This window comes from Polyodon spathula, chromosome 25, assembly GCF_017654505.1.
Source record: "Polyodon spathula isolate WHYD16114869_AA chromosome 25, ASM1765450v1, whole genome shotgun sequence".
NCBI classification, from domain to species: Eukaryota; Metazoa; Chordata; class Actinopteri; order Acipenseriformes; family Polyodontidae; genus Polyodon; species Polyodon spathula.
The window spans coordinates 6365458-6386898 of record NC_054558.1 but is presented as its reverse complement, the minus strand read 5'-3'; the positions used below and the strand labels follow the sequence as shown (position 1 = coordinate 6386898).

General features: G+C 38.0%; 1 protein-coding gene and 1 long non-coding RNA gene across 6 annotated transcripts; both read left to right on the top strand.

Moving 5' to 3' along the window:
• The first annotated feature begins 225 nt into the window (after window positions 1-225).
• On the top strand, window positions 226-17200 carry LOC121299678 (CMRF35-like molecule 5). 5 transcript variants are annotated; one of them, XM_041227580.1, is made up of 10 exons: window positions 226-314; window positions 769-901; window positions 2316-2414; window positions 2768-3988; window positions 5243-5563; window positions 6308-6604; window positions 13176-13308; window positions 13930-14030; window positions 16052-16089; window positions 16404-17200. In XM_041227580.1, the coding sequence occupies exons 4-10, from the start codon at window positions 3955-3957 to the stop codon at window positions 16554-16556; spliced, it is 1077 nt and encodes a 358-aa protein (XP_041083514.1). In that variant the 5' UTR covers window positions 226-314; window positions 769-901; window positions 2316-2414; window positions 2768-3954; the 3' UTR covers window positions 16557-17200. The 5 variants fall into 5 exon arrangements, with proteins under 5 accessions (XP_041083514.1, XP_041083516.1, XP_041083515.1 ...); XM_041227582.1 differs by lacking the exons at window positions 13176-13308; window positions 13930-14030; window positions 16052-16089; window positions 16404-17200 and adding exons at window positions 7059-7191; window positions 8600-8698; window positions 9052-10273; window positions 11360-11446; XM_041227581.1 differs by lacking the exon at window positions 2316-2414.
• A 1088-nt stretch (window positions 17201-18288) lies between these two features.
• On the top strand, window positions 18289-21419 carry LOC121299682. The gene is made up of 3 exons (XR_005947449.1): window positions 18289-19309; window positions 19666-19694; window positions 20245-21419. It is a non-coding gene; the product is annotated as an uncharacterized LOC121299682 (long non-coding RNA).
• Window positions 21420-21441: the final 22 nt, after the last annotated feature.

The following is a 21441-nucleotide window of genomic DNA, read 5'->3' as shown; positions in this document are numbered from 1 at the left end:
CTTTTGTGCTTCTTCAGACACGGTGACTGGTTGGACTGAGGAACTGGTGACTATCCAGTGTCTTTATGACGAAGGCTTTACTAACAATGTGAAATACTGGAGTAGAGGAACGATTTTTAAAGACAGTTCTGTTCTGGTGAGAACTGATGGGCCCAAGACATCAAACATGATCTCCATCAGTGATAATAAAACTAAAAGAGTGTTCACTGTTACTATGAGGGGGCTGAGAGAAGAGGATGAGGGACGGTACTGGTGTGGAATACTAAAACCTCTCTATGATGAAGGCACTTCTGTGTATCTCACTGTCAACAAAGGTAATGAAATATTTTACTGTAACGATACCAGCTATAGTTAACTGAGGTTCTGGTGTGGAATTAAAAGCAAATTGATACCAGATTAGAGCAATGCTGTTCACCTCACTGTCAAAGGTAAGAAAACCCTGCCTAACACCAGAAATATCAGATTAGTTCAGTTTAATGTCACTGTGATTTACACGCAAATATAAGAAAGCAAGCAAACAGGAACCTGAGGAAACAAACACACACATGAAAAAACAGATTGTAAACACAAAATACTAGAGGTTATAAATAGGAAAGGAAATAAAGGTAAGATACAATTGAAATGCTTCATGCTCTTCAGTGCTGTAGTGAACGAGTCCTTGCAATGAGATCATTTATTAAAGTGTGAAATGTTGAGATTATCAAGACAAGACTAATCTTTCAGGATTCCCACAATCCTCCAGTTTTAATTGTTCATGTATTTCAACAGGAACATTCAAACCAACCGCTGAGACACCAAGAACAACAATACCAAGAACAACAGAAAGAGCAGCCCCAGCCACTGCAAGCACTGCTGTGAACATCTCTTCATCTCCTGGACAAACAGGACCCACTGCTCAACGGTACAGTCCCACTTCTATACTGCGAATCAACTTGGTAGGAGAGAGCTAGGTCCATTCTATTATACCCTGACTTCACTGAGGACATGAAAAAAAAAAAGTCATGTGGCAATGATCTCACAATCTCTGCATTTCCATTAGGTTAGGTGATCTTGAGACACGTATTTGAGGTTCTCGGTATTTCTCTTTGTTTGAGTGGCGTGCAATGTCTTGAATGATAGTTGAATGGTAAGAGGTGTGTCTACGAGCGGTGAGGTTCATGTTTCATGTCCAGTCCCTGCTTCTCCATTGTATTGAACAGGCTGTGATGCCAATCCTCTGAAGAGCAGAAGCACTATGAAGACACGCATGCTAGTCTGAACATTGGTGATAGAAAGTTACTGTTTCCACACAGCTCTGAATTTTCATTTTCATTTGGTTATTTTTTCTTCTCTTTTCCATGTCCTCAGTGAACCACTTCAGTATTAAACAGGGTTTGTATTTGAAGTTTTGAATAGGTATACACTTTAAAGAGGGACATGCCTGTAAAGCCTGCATTTCCTTGTCTCTAAAGGGGTTGAATATTTTGGGGCTGTATTTTCAGGTTGCTGGGAAACTAGCTACCACATTTGCTTAACCCATACCTCGAGTGAATTAAAAATGAATTGTGACGATGGTTTGTGCTTCAAAAATGTAAAGTCTTAATTAAAATTCAAACTGCAAAGTGATTTGAGCTTTTGGGGTGGCTGTCCAAGACAAGGGCTAAGAAAATCACAAACACTGTTCAGTTTGCAATACACCAAATTAACACATGGAAACGTGCAGTGTTTTGCATTACTAATGATTTTTATGACCAACCATTTAACTAATAAATACAGTATATACATGTAGCTTTCTCACTAGCACTAATACATGTAGCTCAAACATTACTGTGAGACACAACAATGTGGCCCCTAGGCTTAAACAGAAATCAGATAGTGATCAGCAACCTAATGCTCTGGGAGATAGCTCAGGTACGGAGGTGGTCTGTCATCAGGAGAGGATTCAGGTAGCTTGTCTCGCTCACACTAATGAGCGCCTGTCTTGTATAACCTACCTGCCTGCATGTGTGTGAAGCTGAACTTCTGCTTACACTCTGTTTTCCTAACAATAGCTAAACACTGTCGATTTCTTGGTGTGACCTGCAATGCTGTTCCAGACACAGAACGTACATCTCTTCTGCACAAGGTCCAATGTGCCCCACTTTATCAATTCCTTGTTCTGTTCTGTATGCTGGGTTGGTTGAGTTGGGAAACATCCTCCCATCTTGCAGCTGTGTGAGCCACAGTGTTCTGCAGTGTGCTCACAGTGTTTGTATAACCTTTATTGACCCCTGCATGCCTCTTTTAATTCCAGGTTTGAATGTGTTTTTAATCCTAATCACTCTTCCATTGCACAGCGTTGATATCTGGTTGTACCTTCGCTGGATCCTGTTTGTTTTCATGCTGGCTTGTCCTTTTGTGGTGCAGTGTTGGTCTTGTCGACGCAGGCATGGATGGTAAGGCTGGAGCAGACACAGAGAGTTCTCTAACTGAGCAGACGCTTTGAAGGCAGCAAGTTTTGATTCAGATCATGCAGGGAATGTACACGAGTCTCCTCAATGCAATATAGGAGGTAGCGAAACCAGCGTACTGTGCTGAGAGAGTGTGATGGTGGAGCAGGCAGAAGAATTGTCATTTAATTAAGTCAGCTGCTGGAGAGAGTTCATTTCAATTTCAATCACAATGCTTTTTACATGTGAAACTATCTTAAACAAACGTGAATTTAAAAAAAAAAAAGTTTGTGACAATAATTGCTTTTGTTTAAAAGTATGTATGTATTTTCTAATGACCGTTTACTGTCTCCCCCCAGTTATCCTGAACTCAGCAGTGCTGCTGAATGATGGCTGTAACCAGATATTCTACAATTGAAAGCACTTATGTCCCTGCAAGCAGCATGGAAGATAAATGTACTTACACATGACTGTAACTTGTATAAGAAAACATGCTTAAGCAATAAATAGGGGTAAAAGCTTAATAAATTACTGAGTACGTCTTAACATGCAGTGCTATTCAGCATACTTTCTTAATTTGCAGTTAAGATAGATCCCTGCTTCACAGGACACATGTTTGTTCTGTTCAATATAAAAAGGAAGAGTCTTTCTTGTGTGCCTGTTGCTTGGAATGATGGGGCGATCATGTGATCATGTGAGTTGCGGGAGACACATTGGTTAACTTGCAACACCTGCTTTGGTACTGCCCATGAAGTAAATGACAAGAATAGCTTTCTGCATGCTTTTATCCCATTTTGTATTCACAATAATTAAAAGGAATTACATTGTAATTAATAAAGTGATTAAGTGGAATTGGATCTGTTTCCCAGCAACAACAGGGGATAATAATGTGTTTAGGGTTAAAGCAAGGGTTACAGTAATAAAAGAAAATTATACAAAAGTGCTTATAATATAACACCCCTAGATTTCTGCTCATTGTTATTTGGTTAATATTCAGCATTTCCCATTTTTTGGGGGGTGACAAAGATTTTTTTTTTTAATCGGATGATGTCATTTTGTTTTTAATTTTAAAAATTTGAATATAATGATAAAAAAAGCAATTCAATTGCTTACAGTTTTCCCCTGATGTTGCACAAAGCAGCTTAGCACATTTAAGTCATTACCCGAGTTAAGGGAAAATGCATCCCTAAGGATTCTGCTTCAACTTAATACTGAAGGTGCTTTATGCAACTGCCCACCAACTCAGTGCTTTGTTTTGTACACAGAGTGACAGACAATAAAGCTTCAATGTGACTGCCAAGACTGGAGGCACATGAACTATTGTACCGTATCAGTCTGGGTAGAATCCATTGCAGAAACTCTTACTGTATTTGGGTGTAAAATGAAGAACAGACGCCTCCCCCAGTGCTTCTGCACTGAACGATGTATGTGTTCTGAAGCAATGTGGTTGTGAAATGAAAAAAAGGAAGGATAAAAAAAAATATTTTTCTCAGCAATACGGAAGCTTTTACTCAGCCTGCTTGCACGCTGGTTCTCTGTGTCTGAAATGACGCTCCTCATACTTCTGGCTGCTCTGTCAGGTAAAGAACACAGTTTGTATTTGGGTTGCTGTAACGGAATGATAGATCACAGCTTTCTGTGTGTTATACAGCTATGGTCGTTATCGAAGTGTAAATGTTTCTGATCCCAGATTGAATGTTTTATGTCTTTTAGAGTGATGTTATTTTCAGAGATCTGAAATTACTGCTGTCTGCTTCGGGTCACCTTGCCAGGATAAAAGAGGCGTAAATACATTATGATATTGTTAAACTGGGAGCATGTATAGGTGTTATCAAAACTAACAGACATCATTAGAGCCTTGGTTTATAGAATCTCTTTTGTAGTTTATGATGCTAAAGTTGTAGCATTATCCTGAGCAAACAATATATACATTAACTTCAGTATCTGTATTTCTCTTCTCATATCATTTATATCTCAGCTTTTTCATAATTTGTTAAATTGAATCACCCCCTGCTACAGAGACACCAGAAAAGTCTACGTGTGTGTGTGTGTGTGTGTGTGTATATATATATATATATATATATATATATATATATATATATATATATTAGAATATATTTACAAAAAGCTGAGCAATACAACAAACAGATTTAGACTGACTTTAAACTGTTTTATCTTGTGAAAGAGGCGGCTTATCTTTTGTCACATGCACGTTTTATGTTGTGATGCAACAGTAACTACAGGGAACATTAAAAGTGAAAGAATTCTGAACGTTTATTTGATCTGCAATGTCGGCTAATGTGCAAAACTGGAATCTAAATAAAAGTAATGATGTTGATGAAAGCGTGACTGTAACTAACATAGCAACGAGGTGTCCCGAACATTAGTGTGTGCGGTTGAGTGGAATGTGTTTGGTTACGAAATTGACGTTAGCAAAACATGGAAACATACATTTAAACATACAAGCAAACATACATTCTTACATGGATAAAAACAACATGCAAAATTGTACTTTCGCTTTCACTACCTGCCTGATACGTTTCTGGTAACACTGGGACTGATTCACAAAACCTGACTGCATGATTTATAGGTTTGTTTTCAATTAACCAGCTGACATCAATAAAATCTAACTACAATGAAACACTTATTGATAAAAGCAGCCCACGGCAATGACACAGTCTGCTTTCGCTCTCACAGCTCAATGTTAATACTGTAATGGTTTGGGTCCCACTGGGTTCTATGTATAAAACATTATTGGATGTTTTAATCATACTGTTTTCCCAGCTGGTTTTCATTCTTATTGGCTTTACATTGGAATACACACTTTGATACAGGTGCTGAAGCCCTTTCTGGACCAGGACAGGTGAACGGCTTGCTTCGGGAATCGGTGACTATCCAGTGTCGTTATGGCAAAGACTACAAGGACAGTGTGAAATATTGGTGTAAAGGACACACCAAGCAGTTATGTGACACTGTGGTAAAAACTGATGACCTCCAGACAAACAACAGGATTTCCATCAGAGATAATAAAACTGAAGGAGTGTTCACTGTAACTATGAGGGAGCTGAGAGAAGAGGATGAAGGACGGTACTGGTGTGGAATAGAACAAACCAGCTTTGATGAAGGCACTTCTGCGTATCTCACTGTCAACAAAGGTAATGAAACGTCTTGCTGTAATGACACCTGATATAGTTAACTGTGGTACTGGCCCTTTTCACAGTGTTTTTAATTACCCAAAGATTGTTATTCTGAATAAAATATAATCTAATATTGACAAAACTAGATTATTGGTGGCTTCATTAGCAACAGTCCAGAACAGTTTCATGGTTACTAAGCGCTACTTTATTCATAGAAGCAGTCTTATAAAATCATAGTTTAAATGAGCTGTGAGTTAAAGCTTTGTGAATGAGGCCCCAGAGTAAAGGGCCTTACATGGATAGAAAGTCTATTTAATGTTTCTGTAGTTTAAGGAACAGCAGCAACACAAACACACAGAAACTTGAACTGTCCCGCTGGACAAGCAGAATGTGACAAGAACAAGAAAACAGAGAACTAGGAACAAAACCGTGATACTTAAACCAAAAAAAGAAATGTGCATAATAAAACTAAACAATACCTTTATGATAGGCTTCTTTTGAATTGTGCTAACATATACAACTCTAAAGAACATATATGACTGATTTCAGGATCTCAGGGAGGAGGGAAACATTACCTTATAAAGAACTTTCAATCTTCAGCTTAGTTCCAAGATATACTTTTGTAAAGTTTTGTAAAATCAGGCTCACATCTCTGTTTTGTTCTCTCCTGGTCTTCATAATTATTTATTAGCAACACTTTAATACACTTGTGTGACTATAATGTATTACAAGAAAGATTTGACTACTTTTGTGCTTCTTCAGACACGGTGACTGGTTGGACTGAGGAACTGGTGACTATCCAGTGTCTTTATGACGAAGGCTTTACTAACAATGTGAAATACTGGAGTAGAGGAACGATTTTTAAAGACAGTTCTGTTCTGGTGAGAACTGATGGGCCCAAGACATCAAATATGATCTCCATCAGTGATAATAAAACTAAAAGAGTGTTCACTGTTACTATGAGGGGGCTGAGAGAAGAGGATGAGGGACGGTACTGGTGTGGAATACAAAGAACTCTCTATGATGAAGGCACTTCTGTGTATCTCACTGTCAACAAAGGTAATGAAATATCTTACTGTAACGATACCAGCTATAGTTAACTGTGGTTCTGGTGTGGAATTAAAAGCAAATTGATACCAGATTAGAGCAATGCTGTTCACCTCACTGTCAAAGGTAAGAAAACCCTTCCTAACACCAGAAATATCAGATTAGTTCAGTTTAATGTCACTGTGATTTACACGCAAATATAAGAAAGCAAGCAAACAGGAACCTGAGGAAACAAACACACACATGAAAAAACAGATTGTAAACACAAAATACTAGAGGTTATAAATAGGAAAGGAAATAAAGGTAAGATACAATTGAAATGCTTCATGCTCTTCAGTGCTGTAGTGAACGAGTCCTTGCAATGAGATCATTTATTAAAGTGTGAAATGTTGAGATTATCAAGACAAGACTAATCTTTCAGGATTCCCACAATCCTCCAGTTTTAATTGTTCATGTATTTCAACAGGAACATTCAAACCAACCGCTGAGACACCAAGAACAACAATACCAAGAACAACAGAAAGAGCAGCCCCAGCCACTGCAAGCACTGCTGTGAACATCTCTTCATCTCCTGGACAAACAGGACCCACTGCTCAACGGTACAGTCCCACTTCTATACTGCGAATCAACTTGGTAGGAGAGAACTAGGCCCACTCTATTATACCCTGACTTCACTGAGGACATGAAAAAAAAAAGTCATGTGGCAATGATCTCACAATCTCTGCATTTCCATTAGGTTAGGTGATCTTGAGACACGTATTTGAGGTTCTCGGTATTTCTCTTTGTTTGAGTGGCGTGTAATGTCTTGAATGATAGTTGAATGGTAAGAGGTGTGTCTACGAGCGGTGAGGTTCATGTTTCATGTCCAGTCCCTGCTTCTCCATTGTATTGAACAGGCTGTGATGCCAATCCTCTGAAGAGCAGAAGCACTATGAAGACACGCATGCTAGTCTGAACATTGGTGATAGAAAGTTACTGTTTCCACACAGCTCTGAATTTTCATTTTCATTTGGTTATTTTTTCTTCTCTTTTCCATGTCCTCAGTGAACCACTTCAGTATTAAACAGGGTTTGTATTTGAAGTTTTGAATAGGCATACACTTTAAAGAGGGACATGCCTGTAAAGCCTGCATTTCCTTGTCTCTAAAGGGGTTGAATATTTTGGGGCTGTATTTTCAGGTTGCTGGGAAACTAGCTACCACAGTTGCTTAACCCATACCTCGAGTGAATTAAAAATGAATTGTGACGATGGTTTGTGCTTCAAAAATGTAAAGTCTTAATTAAAATTCAAACTGCAAAGTGATTTGAGCTTTTGGGGTGGCTGTCCAAGACAAGGGCTAAGAAAATCACAAACACTATTCAGTTTGCAATACACCAAATTAACACATGGAAACGTGCAGTGTTTTGCATTACTAATGATTTTTATGACATTTAACTAATAAATACAGTATATACATGTAGCTTTCTCACTAGCACTAATACATGCAGCTCAAACATTACTGTGAGACACAACAATGTGGCCCCTAGGCTTAAACAGAAATCAGATAGTGATCAGCAACCTAATGCTCTGGGAGATAGCTCAGGTACGGAGGTGGTCTGTCATCAGGAGAGGATTCAGGTAGCTTGTCTCGCTCACACTAATGAGCTCCTGTCTTGTATAACCTACCTGCCTGCATGTGTGTGAAGCTGAACTTCTGCTTACACTCTGTTTTCCTAACAATAGCTAAACACTGTCGATTTCTTGGTGTGACCTGCAATGCTGTTCCAGACACAGAACGTACATCTCTTCTGCACAAGGTCCAATGTGCCCCACTTTATCAATTCCTTGTTCTGTTCTGTATGCTGGGTTGGTTGAGTTGGGAAACATCCTCCCATCTTGCAGCTGTGTGAGCCACAGTGTTCTGCAGTGTGCTCACAGTGTTTGTTTAACCTTTATTGACCCCTGCATGCCTCTTTTAATTCCAGGTTTGAATGTGTTTTTAATCCTAATCACTCTTCCATTGCACAGCGTTGATATCTGGTTGTACCTTCGCTGGATCCTGTTTGTTTTCATGCTGGCTTGTCCTTTTGTGGTGCAGTGTTGGTCTTGTCGACGCAGGCATGGATGGTAAGGCTGGAGCAGACACAGAGAGTTCTCTAACTGAGCAGACGCTTTGAAGGCAGCAAGTTTTGATTCAGATCATGCAGGGAATGTACACGAGTCTCCTCAATGCAATATAGGAGGTAACGAAACCAGCGTACTGTGCTGAGAGAGTGTGATAGTGGAGCAGGCAGAAGAATTGTCATTTAATTAAGTCAGCTGCTGGAGAGAGTTCATTTCAATTTCAATCACAATGCTTTTTACATGTGAAACTATCTTAAACAAACGTGAATTTAAAAAAAAAAAAGTTTGTGACAATAATTGCTTTTGTTTAAAAGTATGTATGTATTTTCTAATGACCGTTTACTGTCTCCCCCCAGTTATCCTGAACTCAGCAGTGCTGCTGAATGATGGCTGTAACCAGATATTCTACAATTGAAAGCACTTATGTCCCTGCAAGCAGCATGGAAGATAAATGTACTTACACATGACTGTAACTTGTATAAGAAAACATGCTTAAGCAATAAATAGGGGTAAAAGCTTAATAAATTACTGAGTACGTCTTAACATGCAGTGCTATTCAGCATACTTTCTTAATTTGCAGTTAAGATAGATCCCTGCTTCACAGGACACATGTTTGTTCTGTTCAATATAAAAAGGAAGAGTCTTTCTTGTGTGCCTGTTGCTTGGAATGATGGGGCGATCATGTGATCATGTGAGTTGCGGGAGACACATTGGTTAACTTGCAACACCTGCTTTGGTACTGCCCATGAAGTAAATGACAAGAATAGCTTTCTGCATGCTTTTATCCCATTTTGTATTCACAATAATTAAAAGGAATTACATTGTAATTAATAAAGTGATTAAGTGGAATTGGATCTGTTTCCCAGCAACAACAGGGGATAATAATGTGTTTAGGGTTAAAGCAAGGGTTACAGTAATAAAAGAAAATTATACAAAAGTGCTTATAATATAACACCCCTAGATTTCTGCTCATTGTTATTTGGTTAATATTCAGCATTTCCCATTTTTTGGGGGGTGACAAAGATTTTTTTTTTTAATCGGATGATGTAATTTTGTTTTTAATTTTAAAAATTTGAATATAATGATAAAAAAAGCAATTCAATTGCTTACAGTTTTCCCCTGATGTTGCACAAAGCAGCTTAGCACATTTAAGTCATTACCCGAGTTAAGGGAAAATGCATCCCTAAGGATTCTGCTTCAACTTAATACTGAAGGTGCTTTATGCAACTGCCCACCAACTCAGTGCTTTGTTTTGTACACAGAGTGACAGACAATAAAGCTTCAATGTGACTGCCAAGACTGGAGGCACATGAACTATTGTACCGTATCAGTCTGGGTAGAATCCATTGCAGAAACTCTTACTGTATTTGGGTGTAAAATGAAGAACAGACGCCTCCCCCAGTGCTTCTGCACTGAACGATGTATGTGTTCTGAAGCAATGTGGTTGTGAAATGAAAAAAAGGAAGGATAAAAAAAAAATATTTTTCTCAGCAATACGGAAGCTTTTACTCAGCCTGCTTGCACGCTGGTTCTCTGTGTCTGAAATGACGCTCCTCATACTTCTGGCTGCTCTGTCAGGTAAAGAACACAGTTTGTATTTGGGTTGCTGTAACGGAATGATAGATCACAGCTTTCTGTGTGTTATACAGCTATGGTCGTTATCGAAGTGTAAATGTTTCTGATCCCAGATTGAATGTTTTATGTCTTTTAGAGTGATGTTATTTTCAGAGATCTGAAATTACTGCTGTCTGCTTCGGGTCACCTTGCCAGGATAAAAGAGGCGTAAATACATTATGATATTGTTAAACTGGGAGCATGTATAGGTGTTATCAAAACTAACAGACATCATTAGAGCCTTGGTTTATAGAATCTCTTTTGTAGTTTATGATGCTAAAGTTGTAGCATTATCCTGAGCAAACAATATATACATATATATATAGAATTATATTTACAAAAAGCTGAGCAATACAACAAACAGATTTAGACTGACTTTAAACTGTTTTATCTTGTGAAAGAGGCGGCTTATCTTTTGTCACATGCACGTTTTATGTTGTGATGCAACAGTAACTACAGGGAACATTAAAAGTGAAAGAATTCTGAACGTTTATTTGATCTGCAATGTCGGCTAATGTGCAAAACTGGAATCTAAATAAAAGTAATGATGTTGATGAAAGCGTGACTGTAACTAACATAGCAACGAGGTGTCCCGAACATTAGTGTGTGCGGTTGAGAGGAATGTGTTTGGTTACGAAATTGACGTTAGCAAAACATGGAAACATACATTTAAACATACAAGCAAACATACATTCTTACATGGATAAAAACAACATGCAAAATTGTACTTTCGCTTTCACTACCTGCCTGATACGTTTCTGGTAACACTGGGACTGATTCACAAAACCTGACTGCATGTTTTATAGGTTTGTTTTCAATTAACCAGCTGACATCAATAAAATCTAACTACAATGAAACACTTATTGATAAAAGCAGCCCACGGCAATGACACAGTCTGCTTTCGCTCTCACAGCTCAATGTTAATACTGTAATGGTTTGGGTCCCACTGGGTTCTATGTATAAAACATTATTGGATGTTTTAATCATACTGTTTTCCCAGCTGGTTTTCATTCTTATTGGCTTTACATTGGAATACACACTTTGATACAGGTGCTGAAGCCCTTTCTGGACCAGGACAGGTGAACGGCTTGCTTCGGGAATCGGTGACTATCCAGTGTCGTTATGGCAAAGACTACAAGGACAGTGTGAAATATTGGTGTAAAGGACACACCAAGCAGTTATGTGACACTGTGGTAAAAACTGATGACCTCCAGACAAACAACAGGATTTCCATCAGAGATAATAAAACTGAAGGAGTGTTCACTGTAACTATGAGGGAGCTGAGAGAAGAGGATGAAGGACGGTACTGGTGTGCAATAGAACAAACCAGCTTTGATGAAGGCACTTCTGTGTATCTCACTGTCAACAAAGGTAATGAAATGTCTTGCTGTAATGACACCTGATATAGTTAACTGTGGTACTGGCCCTTTTCACAGTGTTTTTAATTACCCAAAGATTGTTATTCTGAATAAAATATAATCTAATATTGACAAAACTAGATTATTGGTGGCTTCATTAGCAACAGTCCAGAACAGTTTCATGGTTACCAAGCTCTACTTTATTCATAGAAGCAGTCTTATAAAATCATAGTTTAAATGAGCTGTGAGTTAAAGCTTTGTGAATGAGGCCCCAGAGTAAAGGGCCTTACATGGATAGAAAGTCTATTTAATGTTTCTGTAGTTTAAAGAACAGCCGCAACACAAACACACAGAAACTTGAACTGTCCCGCTGGACAAGCAGAATGTGACAAGAACAAGAAAACAGAGAACTAGGAACAAAACCGTGATACTTAAACCAAAAAAAGAAATGTGCATAATAAAACTAAACAATACCTTTATGATAGGCTTCTTTTGAATTGTGCTAACATATACAACTCTAAAGAACATACATGACTGATTTCAGGATCTCAGGGAGGAGGGAAACATTACCTTATAAAGAACTTTCAATCTTCAGCATAATTCCAAGATATATTTTTGTAAAGTTTTGTAAAATCAGGCTCACATCTCTGTTTTGTTCTCTCCTGGTCTTCATAATTATTTATTAGCAACACTTTAATACACTTGTGTGACTATAATGTATTACAAGAAAGATTTGACTACTTTTGTGCTTCTTCAGACACGGTGACTGGTTGGATTGAGGAACTGGTGACTATCCAGTGTCTTTATGACAAAGGCTTTACTAACAATGTGAAATACTGGAGTAGAGGAACGATTTTTAAAGACAGTTCTGTTCTGGTGAGAACTGATGGGCCCAAGACATCAAACATGATCTCCATCAGTGATAATAAAACTAAAAGAGTGTTCACTGTTACTATGAGGGGGCTGAGAGAAGAGGATGAGGGACGGTACTGGTGTGGAATACTAAAACCTCTCTATGATGAAGGCACTTCTGTGTATCTCACTGTCAACAAAGGTAATGAAATATCTTACTGTAACGATACCAGCTATAGTTAACTGTGGTTCTGGTGTGGCATTAAAAGCAAATTGATACCAGATTAGAGCAATGCTGTTCACCTCACTGTCAAAGGTAAGAAAACCCTTCCTAACACCAGAAATACCAGATTAGTTCAGTTTAATGTCACTGTGATTTACACGCAAATATAAGAAAGCAAGCAAACAGGAACCTGAGGAAACAAACACACACATGAAAAAACAGATTGTAAACACAAAATACTAGAGGTTATAAATAGGAAAGGAAATAAAGGTAAGATACAATTGAAATGCTTCATGCTCTTCAGTGCTGTAGTGAACGAGTCCTTGCAATGAGATAATTTATTAAAGTGTGAAATGTTGAGATTATCAAGACAAGACTAATCTTTCAGGATTCCCACAATCATCCAGTTTTAATTGTTCATGTATTTCAACAGGAACATTCAAACCAACCGCTGAGACACCAACAACAACAATACCAAGAACAACAGAAAGAGCAGCCCCAGCCACTGCAAGCACTGCTGTGAACACCTCTTCATCTCCTGGACAAAGAGGACCCACTGCTCAACGGTACAGTCCCACTTCTATACTGCAAATCAACTTGGTAGGAGAGAACTAGGTCCACTCTATTATACCCTGACTTCACTGAGGACATGAAAAAAAAAAAAAATCACGTGGCAATGATCTCACGATCTCTGCATTTCCATTAGGTTAGGTGATCTTGAGACACGTATTTGAGGTTCTCGGTATTTCTCTTTGTTTGAGTGGCGTTCAATGTATTGAATGATAGTTGAATGGTAAGAGGTGTGTCTACGAGCGGTGAGGTTCATGTTTCATGTCCAGTCCCTGCTTCTCCATTGTATTGAACAGGCTGTGATGCCAATCCTCTGAAGAGTAGAAGCACTATGAAGACACATAGGCTAGTCTGAACATTGGTGATAGAAAGTTACTGTTTCCACACAGCTCTGAATTTTCATTTTCATTTTATTATTTTTTCTTCTCTTTTCCATTTCCTCAGTGAACCACTTCAGTATTAAACAGGGTTTGTATTTGAAGTTTTGAATAGGCATACATTTTAAAGAGGCACATGACTGTATGCATTCCCTTGTCTCTAAAGTGGTTGAATGTTGTGGGGCTGTATTTTCAGCTTGCTGTGAAACTGGCTAACTGGTTCTTCTCTATTATTTCCAGAGAAGGGGATACCAGTAATTTAACGATAGTTCTTTCAGTTGTCTGCGGATGCCTGCTGTTGTTGTGTATGCTGTGTCTAATGATCAGGATGAAGATTAACAGTAAGTGACATTACAACATACTGTCTTAATTGGATACTAGTGTGTGAAGGAATCGCAACGCCATCCTCAACCACAAATGTGGGAAATACCTCCTTGGGCTTTGGTGTACTTGAACTTGATTTCTGACCCCTCAGGTGTTCAGAATGTGGTACTGTGTGCTTGTGGACAAGGACACATCCTGCGTGCTGCGTATTAATGAACCTGCAGCTTGACCCAGTGAGAAATCATTTGAATCCACTCATTGCAGTTGGATGGCTTTCATTGCCCTTGTGGTTTTTAGTATTTAATATGGGTTTCATGTAAATCATGTGATGCGAGACAGTAAAAAAAAACCACAAAGCGGAACAGCTTAAAATGACCGTTAAAACTTTACATGAAGTGTCTCTAATTACTGTGTATTTACATAGTAGTTACTTGATAAAGACATGTGTACTTACCCATAATTACAATATTATTGTGCATAGTTACTGTGCATAATAACATTGTAATTATGTGTAAGTATACATGTATTTAGGAAGTAAGTACTATGTGCATACACACTATTCAGAGAACAAATGAAAAGTTTTCCCAATATTCCTTTCCAAATGTTATGCTTTATTATCCAAATACCAATAACTTTCGATGTACAAAAGTATATGACATTGCACTAAAAGGGATGATTTCAAGAGCAATTGGTTAACTTTTGCAAGCTTTAAAAGCTTTGCAAAGCACAGCTGAAGCATAGGCAGTCATACGTAGCAGAGGCAAGGATAGAGAAGTGTTACTAAACCTGTGGTAACTTGTGTTACAGCAATGCATTTCTTTGAAAAACCATGTTCTGTCGTCAGTAAACAGGAAGGTAGCTTGTATTTCTGTGACCACAACTGTGCTGCTCAGAGCTGGATTTAAAGAGTAAGTAACAGGGTTCTGTAAAATATAGAGTTACACGTCCCCACGTGTCGCTACTACTGTTTAAATGACATGCCTGTTGTTTTCCTTTTTTATGATTAACATCCTGACAACTTTATACACTTATACCTGTAAAGTCTGTTTTAAAGCTCTTTTCAGAATGTCCGCTCTAGTGCACTGATTGCGTAAGGATTAGTGCCCACATTGTCAAACAGGTAACACAGCAAATACCAATCCATGATGTGGTACGTGAATAAAAAGTTCTTCCTGCAGTGATTTAGATGACAGATCTCAAATCCCAGTGCACTAGAGCGGTCATTTTGAAAAGAGCTTTGAAACAGACTTTTCAAAGTTATGAGTATAAAAAGTTGTTTAATTTTTTTAGCAACATGTGGGGACATATAACGATATGTTTTTCAGAAACCCACAACTTAATCTTTAAGATTCTGCTGTTGACCAGACGGTTAGTGGAAAATGGTTAACTCTGTATGCCCCTCCTCGGGTCACAGTGATGCAGGTTTGTTGGGATCTCCCAGGTTCAAATGCGTGGTAGGGGTAAAAGGACATTCTCCTACCCCGCTCCTAGTCTTTGGAATTGATTACCAGCACTGGTCAGACAATCCTGCTGTTTAAAATCCAATCTAAAAACCCTTTTATTAGCTGAGTAATAGTTTTTAATAATGCTAAACTGTGAGCCCAGTGTTTTAATTTGGTCAGCACTTTGCAAGGACATGTTGCATCACAATGTAACGTGATGCACTGCCGTTCGGATTCTATACTGTCCCCGGTCGATGAGATGAGATGTGGTTAAAAGCTCTGAAACCACGAATGCAGATGAGCCCGGTTCTTTTGCATTGTGTTAAGCTGCTCGCTTGCGGTGCGCAGGGTAACCGGTTTGCACCCAGCCTCCGCCCTGTTACGAAACCAAAAAACCTAGTTTTACTTCTAACTACTTGCAAGCTCCCAAATTAAATTGTTTGACTTGTTCATTTCTGGTTTTGCTAATTATTTTGGATGGGTGTTTCCTGCAGGCTAATGTCCTTTTGAAATATGAAGCTTTAAAAATCCAGTACAGTATATAAACTGCTTTAAAGTAAAATATTTCCTAACACTTTATGTATTTTTTATTTCAGGGGATAAGCAAAAAGGAAACATAATGAGCAGCACACAAGTAAGACACCCTCAATATTAACCTATTTTAAAATGCCAGAAGATTTTAATTGATTAAATACCAAATAACAAATGTACTGGTCTATGCAAAGTGTTAACCTCTAAGGATCCCATTTGTTAAATATAAGTAGATCTAAAATATATAGAAGATAAATACAATATTTATTTAGCAGCAAAATTTAAAAAGATAGAAAATGCATACTATATCAATTCAGACTAATTTAAATTTTAATAATAATAATAATAATAATAATAATAATAATAATAATAATAATAATAATAATAATAATAAATAAAGCACGTTTCTTCCTTTAGCCTTCCCCAACATATACTACAGTAAGATTTCAGAACAATGCACAGATGCCAGCAAGTGATGATGGAATCTATGCAAATATGAATTCTTCCCAAAGGCAAACACAAGAACCGCAGAGCTCTGAGTCTGTGGAGTATTCCGTCCTTGCATTCTGATTCCGAGGACTGTTCCACTGATAATGACTTGATCAGCAGTCACGCAGCGACACAGTATCAAAACACCAAGCGTCCCGGAGCGCCTGGATGTAATCCAGTCCTGGGACACCTGCATGAAGTGTTGAGTCGCAGAAACTATACCTCCTTGTGTGAATAGCTGGGGAGCAAAAAATGATCAAGTTCTCGTTAAATGTACGGCAAATGGCATATAACTGTTGCCTTCAATATTATGTTCAGCTAGTCATTGTAATAAATACAACACAGTAAACACTGTGCTTTTTCAAATTTGTATTCAGAGATCCTCACCTCAGTCTCCATGACTAAGTGGGTTATCAGCGAAATGCTTGGGCAATGGGTTTATTTTTCAGGATTTGGTTGGTATTGATGATTATTGAAATTGCTTTTTCATTTGTGTAGGATATCTTAATCATTATTCAACTGTATGACTTTTCTAACAATTGCCTGTGTAGCATTGCCTTGGTTTAATCTGCTCATATCTCTGATTTATTGTATCTGTATAGCTGTGCTACTAAGGACTAGCTGAAGATTACTGCTTTCCCTATTCTAGTAACACTTTGGTATCTCTGTCTTCATATATAACTTTTGTATTTGCTGTTGAAATAAAATATATAAATATATAATAATTAGGCATCATGCTTGTTGGTAAATTCTCAAACTGTATCAGTGATATAGATCCTGACTGTGAATTGGGTCACATTCAAGTACTTTTCTGATTCCATTACGCACCATCTGAGAGATTGAATATTAAATATACTGCAGCCTGATGTCCTGTTGCTCTGCACATGCACTATGATCAGTTTTTACTCTTTGGAGATTTCTAAACAGCAGCAGTGTTTAACCGCATGTAAAATCATTCTCTATTTCAGTTTGGTTACTGTGGAAATGGACCACAGGCAGCCACTGAACTTCCCCTTTCCTCTGTGTGAAAGATCTACTTTTGATGCTCTGAGTGAGAGCACTGAACACTGATGACCCTACCCCCCCACCTCCCCCACTTCCCTCCCCTAGCTACGCCACCGCTGCTGACCTACAGCATATTTCCTCAGAATCCACTGACCGTGAACTAGATTGAGAGACCACCACGCTGGTTAAATGCTTTTGACCACAGAGGGCTGTCTCAACATGACAAAGTTTTATCGGGTTTCCTGATTGAAACAGAAACTGGTATCTAAAACTAACACATAGCAGTGCTTTGTTACAGAAGGCAGATTTTCAACTTGAACAGAACGATAATGGGGCGAGGGGCGTTCCAGCTGTTTCTTCTGATTTTAGGTAAGAGATAGAGTTTCGTTTACATGAAGACACTACAGAGATTGAATCATTAATCAAGCACCTCTTGTAGGAGTTAAATGGGTATATGTTACATGTGAGTGTGTGTGTGTGTGTGGATTCTGAATGTATTTTGTACCCTTTGAGTATTTTAACATGAACAGCAACATTTTGGTATTTCCTTACAGATTCCTACTGTGTAACTGGGCAGAAACCACTTACACTAAAGGAAGGATAATCAATGACGATAATCTGTCCTTTGGACCGTTCGTTTTATAATCAAGAGAAGTTTGATACCATGGAAGAGTATCAATCACACAAAATGGTGGAGGAATGTTTGTAACAATCTGTAACTTAAACAGACAAGATGCTGGAATTTACAGATGTGGCGTGAACAACAATGTGTATTGTTATGTTGCCCTTTCTTTATTACCAGGTAAAGTATTTTTATGTATGTATTTAGAAGGTGTTGGTAGCACTGACTATGGTAAGACATTGAAGGCTCAGACCTCATGTGACATTCCTGAGCAGCAAACAATGAAGTTTGCACCCACAGTGCAGGAACATGGTGATCCTGAGAAATGCATTGTTCTTGGTTTCACTTCTTGATAATATTGCAACATCTGGATGTTGGTTATTTTCTAAGATTGGAAACAATTAGCAGCAGCAAACGCTCATTACCCAGTGTGTCACTGACTAGATAATACGATAAATATATACAATGCTGGTTCTGTCACTTGATTAGGCTCCAAACATACCTCTCTTTACTTTTCTCTTCCCGTTTTATAATGCAGAGAATGTTCTTGATATTAAAGATGCTGTTCTTTATATTGTAGAGGACGGTCAGTAGAATGTAATTAAAAGCTGTACTGTATTGACGGATAAGATTATTTTGGCAGCTCTCACTCAGGCAAAGCTCATGTCTACGATAACTACAACTACAAGTTCAACCAGCACTGCTGAGACTGCGGACTTTCCAAGGTCATCCAGGCAGACAAGTTAAAACAATTCATTCAACAATCTCAGGGGTTTCATTCTGTTTTTATAAACCTGGCACCCTGTAAAAGCACAACTCAATACACACTGGTGTTTGGGTTAAATACTGTGGGCCCTAATTGTGAAAATTGAAATACTGTTTTTAAGACTGCGTTTTCAGGACTGGTTTTAAAGATTCTCTGTGGTTTGAAAAGTGAAAATGAACTTTTAACCCTCTCTCACCGTCCTTAAAATGCTGTGAATGGGGCTGAATGTACAGCAGGAATGGTGCTTTCTGGTGATCTTGTTTAAAAGGCAAGGGTGTCTTAGTGAGGGAGCGCTGTATTTAAGTGTTGCTGTTTTTGAAATCCTCAGCACTGTTGAAATGAAATGGATCACACCCCTCAGTGTTGTGCTGGGACTGCTGGCCTTCGTGCTGATTTCTACTGCATTCGTTATTGTAACGTTTAAGAAACAGAGGCAGAAGAGTAAGTCTTCTTTCACGCTGGGAAATACAAGCTGTGCAAGCTAACCTTTTAAATCCACACGTCATCAGCAATGTGGTAGCCTGAGTCAAATGAACATAAGCATGCCCTCACATTATCTGTTTATAACTTGCATTGATTATTACCACTTTTTTTTTTTCTTAGCCAGCTTAACTGTATATTGCATTAGTTCCATTGTAGACTGATTTCAGGACACTTTTTTATGTTGTTAATTTTTTACCAGCTCTATATTAACTAAAATGTGTGTCATTGCTTTTATATTAAAATATTAAAATAATTGCAAGGTAACTCACACAAGAAAGCAATGACCTTTCTTTTTTTTCTTTTTAATATAGCAGTGCTCAGGAGTTTTGAAGATATCCCTCCTGTATGTACTGTATGTTTATTTATTTTTAGAGTTATACATTTTTTACAAGCCTGACTGTGTCTATATTCGGCATGGCTTTAAAACAAGTAGAAATTTAAATGTAAGGTGAACTAAAATGTAATTTCTTTACATGATCACCATTACTCCAATCCTTATTCATGTACAAAAAAATGTGTTCTTATTTGAAAAAACACATACAAAAACAGTGTATGCAAGTGTAAAGAATTATTTATTTTAACACAAAGGTGTTAAATGAATTAACACAGCAATCACAGTTTGTTGTACAGCAGTTGTGACAGATGTAGTTATTTTGTTGTTGCAGATGTTGAGTCTATAATACTACTACTACAATAATAATAATAATAATAATAATAGTAATAATAATAATAATAATAATAATAATAATAATAATAATAATAATAATAAACACATGCAATCTATTTTTGGTGATCCTAAATCAAAATCCTTTCCCAAACCCTTGTATCACTGTTTTCTATATTTGCACCTCAATTCTAGTCCACACTAATTCTGTTTCCTTCTTGTCTTGCAGCAGCCCTGTGTACCTATTACCTACGCCTCCATAGCATTCCACTCAGGATCAGCTGAAGACCCCTCAATGCTATACGTTAACCTGCGATCACCCGGAGTCCCACTCTGGATCTTTTCCAGTATCCGCAGAAACAGTGGAATATACAACAGTGGCAATCAAAATCAAATAACCAGCCAGAGTGTTTATATATATGGGCAAAGTCTGTGTCTGCTACTTTATTGTTTACTAGTTTCTATGCTTGCCTCTCTGTACACAGAGTCCAGTCTTAGTGCATCTGGAACCTGTTTTTTGGACCTAGGCTGATTGGGAAACTAGTCGTGCTCAGTGATATTATCTAATATACATCTAATAACTCATATGAGCATGTTAGTAGTTAATAAATAACCTCACTCCCCTGACCACAGACCAACTATGCCAATAAATGGTTATACTGTATATGGTTCATTCCCTTTAGCAATAAATGATTATACTCTATAAGGTTCATTCCCTATATTGTTTATTTAAACAGAACATGGACACAATTCCTAAAAAAGCAGTGACAATAAAGATCTAGCACTATGAATCAGAAAATAAACCACATTTAATGCATATTACTATAGCAGTACAACCATCCTTCAAACTGCAGAACATCATGCTAAGTAGATTTTGTAAATGTAAGACATGGGTAAGTGTAACTAGATAGCAATTCATGCACCTGGTCAGTATTTCAAAGCATGTTCCTACAATGAAAAGTTTGTCATTTATGTCTCCTTTTCGATTGTGAATCCTGTCTCACGCCTAAGCCAGGAGGTGACGAATTAAGGGAACTGCACTGCCTTGGCTAGCCCCACTCGGTTGTTACCTCTATCAAAGATAGAATAGTACTCCCTCATGAAAACTTCTCCCAGGATCCAGAAAGGTTCCCTAGTATCAGTGATGCCGCTTTTGCATAATCCACCACTGACCTGTTATATGGACCAATAAAACAAAAGACATTGTAAGCAGATAGTTTCAATGCATCAGCACTGCGGCTGACTCCTATCTTGTTTGCATGCCATTATGATCCATTACAGATTTGTTCCTATTGCTTGAGCTTTGATTAGTAGTACCATTATGAAACTCATGTGTTTGTCAGCTGTTCCTATGACATCATTGGCTGTTCCCATTTGGGGGTCTTTATTTTTTAATGAATAAAATTCCCCAGTAAAGCCTTACATT